The sequence below is a fragment of the Mercenaria mercenaria genome, unplaced genomic scaffold (assembly GCF_021730395.1).
Source record: "Mercenaria mercenaria strain notata unplaced genomic scaffold, MADL_Memer_1 contig_1826, whole genome shotgun sequence".
NCBI lineage: Eukaryota > Metazoa > Mollusca > Bivalvia > Venerida > Veneridae > Mercenaria > Mercenaria mercenaria.
Window position 1 is genome coordinate 31,201 of NW_026459834.1, and position 7,808 is coordinate 39,008.

The 7,808-nt window shown below is 35.0% G+C and overlaps 1 protein-coding gene across 1 annotated transcript; it reads left to right on the forward strand.

The window, feature by feature from the left end:
- Positions 1 to 5,046: 5,046 nt before the first annotated feature.
- On the forward strand, positions 5,047 to 7,472 carry LOC128551908 (uncharacterized). The gene is made up of 4 exons (XM_053532863.1): positions 5,047 to 5,243; positions 5,793 to 5,972; positions 6,778 to 6,852; positions 7,261 to 7,472. Exons 1-4 carry the CDS (start codon positions 5,054 to 5,056, stop codon positions 7,470 to 7,472), a joined length of 657 nt encoding a protein of 218 aa, XP_053388838.1. The 5' UTR covers positions 5,047 to 5,053.
- Positions 7,473 to 7,808: the final 336 nt, after the last annotated feature.

Genomic DNA, 7,808 nt, shown 5'->3' on the forward strand with positions numbered 1-7,808 from the left:
GGGAAATAAACTTTCCGTACCTGATAGCCTTATAGTTATCAAATTTGTTTAGGTGATCATTCGGCTTATGGACTGTCTTACATGACTTTCGTGAATAACACGTGTGTAACTAGACATAATTCACAACTCCAGCACAGATTTTATAATTTCATATATTGATAATTCATGTACGTAATTAGCATACATACAATAAAATTTACAATCAAAATAATGTAAAGGATCTCAAATGAGTTTTCATTCAAAATTTATACTTATTCATTTCCATAATAGCAAAACATGTTATTAGGATAGGTTGTAACAAAAGTAATGTTTTTGTCTAGTCATATGTTACTCTAATCTTGGTCTATAGTTTAAGCTAAATGAAATGTTGAAACTAGTTGAGAAATTCTGCTTAGTACAAAGAATGTGCTGCATGTTACCAGTTCGAGTCAATGATCAACCCCGCTCGTCGGCGCGCCGGTCACGTTGACAATCACTTGCACTTTAGCGGAGAAAGACAATCTAAATCATAGTTTCCTCGCTTGGCACTCAGCATTAAGAGGATAATGCTAGGACTGGTCAGCCCGGTGTCAGTATAATGTAACTCGGTGTGATATCATGTCACGTGTCTACGGCGTGATATTCCAGTGAGGCAGCACTATAAAGTTGAGCATCGTGCTAACTGTTACATGTAGACAATGTTGTTTATATGTTGAAAAAGTCGTTAAACCCGAACACACATACACACACGCACGCAAACACACACACACACACGCACTCCCGCGCACGCACGCACGCACGCGCGCGCGCACACACACACACGCAATAAGGACTGTTTGAAAATGGTTTACTTAAAACTTCATAATATAAGGAACTACAGCCAAGATGGAGATAAGTAGGTAATATTTGAAAAATCCTATTTCCTGATAGGCAATGTGGCGGGGGTTAAATGCATTGCTATTCGAAAGTTTCTTGAATATTTCTTCGGACAACGTGTTCCAAGTTTGTATATTTGTGTACGACAGCATGATAAGTGTATATTTGTATTATTTCTTAATTGGTATTTATTTTGTGTTGAAGAAGGGATAAGGTTACAAAATAACTTGAGGAAATGTCATACTTCGTATTATAGAATGGTAACAGTTTATTTTTCTCTTCTGTTAGATAGTGTTTCCATTTTAAGTCGGTATACAGGTTGTTAATTTTATAAAGCTTCATCGCGTCGGTTATAATTCTCGCTGCTTCAGTTTTTATTGCTTTCAGTTCGCGTTTAAATTTTTCAGTATCCAGTCAAAAAATAATCATTAATCCTGCTTATAAGATTTTGCTTATAGTATGCTTTTGTTTGTCGTATCTATTTTGTTACCTCATTTCCAGCTCAATAAGATTTAGTATGCGTTTGTTTTTCTCTAGCTCATTTGTGAGATCTGTTTCCTATTCTGATAAGCTTGTAGATATTACTCTTTAACATAGAAACGTCGTTTGGTCGGATAGTTGCTATTTTTATCGGAACTGATTTCTTTGCGGCGTCTATAATGGTTATGTTTATTTTCAATGCTATCTGTTCCATATTATCATTTGTAGGGATAGAATCCCAATGAATGTTTCCTAAAATAGATCATTATTTTAACCCCCACCCGACCCCCCAACCCCCGGTCCCGCCACCAACACCTGGTTGCACTTCCAAATATTTCTCTTATAACTGTTTCTTTTTAATTTAGTTCAGTTTTAAGACTAGGACAACGGGCAAATGATATCAGGTATCACAAGAATAAATGGGTCATTTACAAAACTAGCTAAGACACCGTTACTATTTTTAACATACCGTAGTCCATAACAGATAGTAATAGACCTGCTAGGTTTTGTAATTTATTGTTCAAAATTATATGTGAACGCGTGCCAGAGATGTTCATGTTAAAATTGCATGCTGTTAATATATTCAAGTTTTGGTGTTATATGCCCTGTCAAAACTCTCTTCTATAAGTTACCAGTATTCATTATTGCCATTCGGAAGTCGATAGGTTAAGCCGCCTATAAGTAATCTTTATCATTTGTATAAGTTTCAATCCAGATAGCTTCCAATCCGTCGACCATGATGTCATGCTTGTATTTCCATGCAAGGTATTACGCAAATAGATAGCAAAGGTCATTACTCTTGATTTCTGATGTAAGCCAAGGTTCTGAGAAAATTAATGTATTATACGAGTTGAGTTTAAATGTCAAGAAGACTCTGAATATTTAGATGCAGTATCTTTTTATGCTGAAAAGTCTGAAGGAGGAAGCTATTGAACTCCGTCATAGCTTCCCTTTTTTGGGACATCGGACTAAGAAACAGATTAGTCCAGTGAAGCCTCGTCCAAGAGACCCTTGACGAGGAACGTATGACCTCACACAGTTTTACTAGGATAGAGCAGGCACCACAAGGCCCTGTCACAGAGGAGACTTGAGCTCTGCTTGGACTAGCAGTAAGGTTACCTAGGCCCCCATCTGTTAGACAAAGCTCAGGTAGAGGCAACTGTGTGAGGTAACGGTCAGCCGCCTGTTTGACTAAAGGTTGTTTTATGGTAAATGTTCGGCTGCTGACTATTCTTGGAGTAGGAACAGTTTTTATGATAGCATTGAATATCTATAGAAGAACTGAGTCTGTTTAAGCCATAGGGGCTGATCCTATGGATGCGGAGATCCATGGTTCCCCGTAGCGGTGATATTGTGGCTGAAGTGACACAATACTAGTACTGGTTAAACCCAGGGACATCTCATATTTATGAGCAAGAGACCATGGTATACTTCCATGGTCTAAGGGACCATGGTATATTTCCATGGTCTAAGACACCATGCTCTACTTCCATGATGTAGGGACTGCCTCCTTTCAATAGGACGGAGAGGAGTGTAGTGCCCGCGTACGGTCTGGTACGGCCTACGGGGCGATAGCCTGAACCCGGAACACAGCAAGAGTGATTTCCCTTGGCGCGGGCAGCACGAAAGACGTTGCTGGTGTTGCTAGTCAATAATATTTGGCTATTGTCCCGAACAGCATAAAGTACAGACAGATTCCACCTGGTAAGTTTCCCACAGTTACAATAGGTGTATGGTCCCGGATTTGGATGAACATCTCCCGACAAACGTATTAGAGTAGCAATTCAGTTGCAGCGGATGACTGATATAGAATCAGTTCTATTGTTATCAAACACCATACGGCATAAGCTTATCTATAAACAGCTCTGTAAATATTAATGTTATGCTAAACTGTAAAACATTGTTTATATATAGGTCACTACTAAGATACGGTTCAAAATTGATACAATCTTGAGGTTGTACATGTTCTTTACACTGCTTAACTAAAATCTAATCTAATTTGTTCAAGTCTAAAATGCAAATCAAAGTGTATATGGTAATCATTGAAAAGAACATCATTCTTTTCTTTTTTATTAAATTGAGCTTGCCAAGTATTATTGTATTATGGTATGCACTAACATAGAATAACTGTCAACTCTTTTCAATTTGAGAGTGCAAAATGAAATTGTATATGGTATGCATTATCATAAAATATCACTTCGTTCATTTTGGGAGTGAGAGATAAATTGTATATGGTATGCATTGACATTGAGTAACCATGTTTACATATGTCTTTTACACACTTATATATTCGCAAAAGTATTTATATTTTACATAAATGATTATCTAATGCATGCCGCAGCTGAACAGTAAATAAGTAGGATTGGGGACAAGGACGGCTGCAAACACTCTTCCATCGTATATGTGCGAAATATTTATTATTAGACTAACTGCATTACCAGATTGTTTAACAGTCATATATAAGAGACTTGTTTTGCAATTAATCATATCATATCACAATTGTAATGCCTGACGATTGCACAACCGAGAAATGCAGTTTAGATTGTCACTCAATCACCTTAAGATAAAATGTAAATGGCCTACTTCAATTCCATTATTGATAAGACATAACCTCGATATTCGAATATAAAGGACCCTTCTACTTAAACAGTATAAATTATAATGTGACGTGGATAGAAAAAACAACTAATAGTAAGTTAACAGTCACTTGATCAGTTATATCATTTTTGTTTCATATTGCATAAATGTTGGTGTATTTCGTATGACTAGGGGGCGTGGGCAGTGTTGCATTTTCCATTACTGCTCATGAACAGACTCAATCAAACCGAGTCTGCAATTTTCACTGTTTGCCTTGTTCTCGGTGCTTCCGAGGGATCTACTTTCCAGATTTTATTTATCATATAGTTAAAAGAAAAAACATTTCTAACTAAAATAATTTTTGAAAATTGCATTGGGTGAACTTTTTATGTATTGCAATGATAGCCATGCAAAAAGAAATATATTTTGGACGAAATGAAAAAATAGCAAATCTTTTATTTAGTTTACAGGTAACTCTGACTTGAAATATTGAAAATTTGTCATCATTCCACTGCCTCGTTTATCATTTTGCCACGTAAAATTTCTAATGTGCTAGTTTGTTATCGCGTTAGAAGTTCAAAGAGTATTAATAGTCTCAACAAACAAGTGGCAACATAATTCGTTCAATGAAAATTCTTTAAAGACGGACAAGGCCAAACAAGATTTATAACGCGCCATGATCTATTCTGCGAAAAGTGATCTTTTGGAATTCCTTTCTTTGCAGTCGTAGCTACTTCCTTAGTCGTAAGTCGCTGACAAAGGATTTTACCGAAAAAATCAATTTGAGATTGCTTTAAAGTGATCACATTAATACTTTTAATCGACGTTACGATAATTAACCACTTTGATAATTTGAAAGAATGATAAAAAGTCACACATCACATTGTGAACACCATTCGTTTTATGTTTAAAAAATTACATGTCACTAAATAATATATGAGAGTGCTACGCTTCAATGTAAATATATCGAGTCTCAGAGCAAAGTCATATAGAGAGGGACATATTCAAAATCGGTTGTATATATCATTTTATACAATATATTCCTTTACAGGGAGGAACACACAAGCTTTATACAAATGTTCCCAACCTAGCATAAAACTTAGTGTTAATAAAACATTAATCTCTTTTAGAACTAGTCAAAATGGGTGTTGACATACAAACGTATCGTGCTAAGATCGGTACATTCAGACATTCCAGTGGAGCCGATGTGGTAACCCTTGTTCTTGTTGTCAACTTTAGTCAAGGCCTCAAAGCTATTGGTAGTGTTTTGTTCATTGGTATCCTCCTGATGATGGCGGGCATTGAGTCAAATCCAGGACCAACTGAGTCTGGTAAGAGAAGAATTATATGATTAATCGTGAATATTGAGATCTGTAACCATATGGAGCGGTTGATCCCAACAATTTGCATTTACTCTTTGTCAACGTTATATGATAAGTGTGGCTTTTGCACATGTTATATCATGTTTCGCCATTGCGATGTTTGTGAAACTTGTAGTAAATGCAACACGAACGAAAAAAAAAAAAAGATCAAATCATATAGTATGTACATGATTCCTAAATAATAATGTTGATACCACGCAATCTGATTTAAGAGCAGGTGGAAATTTATTCACTTTTCGGAGAACTGCTTCAAACTAAAAGCATCGTCCGAACGAGGAATATATGAAATTTGAATGGTATTTTAAGAATTTGGAGTCGTCCTTCTTAAATGGTCCAAAAATATCGCAGGCAGTTGAAGCTAATTTTACTTTACATTAAAATTGCCAGACAGCAAGTATACACTTTTGCACTACGATGAGCATTAAATGGTTCTAAATGAACATCAAAACAGTATTGTTGATAACGAAAACGTTTTGTGTAAAGATTTCTTGATTTCAGAAAATACCTATCAAAAGAAAGAAATGAAAACTACTAAAGTTAAAGTAACAGGTTTCATGGAAAACCTTGATCGAGATGTGATTATATTATTCCTTGAAGAAAAAAGTGGCAGTAAAGTACAAAAAATGACCATGGACAACGATAGCAAGAGTGCAATTATTGAGTTTCTGGACAGCAAAGGTTATATTTTTAAGCACTTTATTTTGACAGAAATTTAGATGTTATCGAATAGATGTGTAATGTAGATTTTATGTATATTGAAGAAATTCTAAATTTTAAATGAGTTATATCGGAATAGCAAGAAAAAGTTCACAGACTCATCAAGAAATGTTAAGGACCTCTTACAATATTTGTAGTATTTATTTTAAGTGACAAAAAATATAATTTAATGGACACCTAAAGTTGAACGAAGGACCGTAATTAACATCTGACCCTTATCTTGAGATAAAAAGCTAGAGACTAAAAGACCATTCTGTATTCAGAAAATTACCTTTTGTATTGTTTTAACACTTTCGAAGTCGTATTAATATGACATTGTTTATGTTATGTTGTTTCAAATAATGCATATATTTTTTGTTTTGTTTTGTTTTTCTAGGGCAATGTAAAATAATTTAAACACCTAAAGTTAAGATACCGGTTGACTGCATAACACTATTATCATAATTTCACTAAACACTGGGGTCGCTTGATGACTGGCTAAATCTTTGGCCTGTCATCTCGTAGGATAAGGGCTTTCGGGGCCTGCGACGAGGCATGCGGCAGCATTTATGATTTACAAATAACCCCTATTAACAAACAGTAATCTGCGCATACAATTATAAAGTTATTTATGTTTTGTTAGACGTATTTACAGGCGGACTACTGAAGTACTTGGGATACATATAACAATGAACTTGGTTATACCTTGATCTTTTAGATATTACCTGTGGAATTCTATATCTTTAATCAGAATTAAATTTCACTTTCATTCATTTGTGTATTTTAGCGGTAGATGCGATCATGCAACAACTTCCTTTGAATTTTGCTGGGTCGGAAATATCTGTTGAAACATACGGTAAGCGTGATAGTGCCTAATGAAATATGTGTAACGTCCACTTTAATTGCAAGATAAGAGAACTACATAATTCGTATGTGAAGGCAGATGTTATTCAATAAACATAAATTTGACACTAAATGGTCTCCGAACTTTATCTATAAAATGTTTGTACAAGAGTTCTATAACATTATATTTGGCCTTCTAATAAACAGTGATCCATATTTAATTGAGTATGAAACGTAATGAGTATTTACCAAGCGAATACAAAAAAGAACCAAACTAAGTTTTAACACTTATCTTGCATTACATGCGTTAACAGCTGAAAATCGTTATCATTTATTTTAGCTGAAACACCTGATCAAGATAACGTTTCACTCAGTTCAGATGTTAAACAAACAGAACAAGGTAGCTATATTAATATTCTAATTTAAGAACATTTTAAAGGATACAGTGATAAAAAGCAAGCGACACAAATCCTTGTGACTGGACTACCAATTGACGCAACTGCTGAACATCTTATATCGGTTTTGGAGAACAGAGATCATCAAGGAGGCGGTAGAGTTAAAGACGTTAAAGTTGATACTTACGAGAAATCTGCCATTGTAGAATTTGAAGAAGCATCAGGTTGGAAAATCTCATTTTAGAAAAAAAAAATTGATGATAAAGTTCATGGCTGAAAAGAACTATTAAACTTAATTTAACACGCCAGAGCATTAATTCTGTTTTACTTTAGGTACCTTATCTGTAACGATTATTGTATGTTTTAGTCTTCTTGGATCATAAATTCCATCTGTAAATGTCAAACGCTTGAAAAGAAAACTCGCATATAACATGGCTGAACATACAACTCAGCACGGAAATAAATGTGCGTGTGAAATTTCTAATCCACACTGTATTCCTTTATTACAAAGACACTTCAAATTATATTACTCCCAGCCAAGCAAACTCATTGCATACGCTAACCATAAGAACACATTGTA

Excerpts from the sequence above, each read along its gene's own strand:
- LOC128551908 (XM_053532863.1), top strand. The coding sequence starts at position 5,054 with ATGGGTGTTGACATACAAACGTATCGTGCTAAGATCGGTACATTCAGA. Across the intron at positions 5,244-5,792 it reads TCCAGGACCAACTGAGTCTG|AAAATACCTATCAAAAGAAA; the intron begins GTAAGAGAAGAA and ends TCTTGATTTCAG. Across the intron at positions 5,973-6,777 it reads TGAGTTTCTGGACAGCAAAG|CGGTAGATGCGATCATGCAA; the intron begins GTTATATTTTTA and ends TGTGTATTTTAG.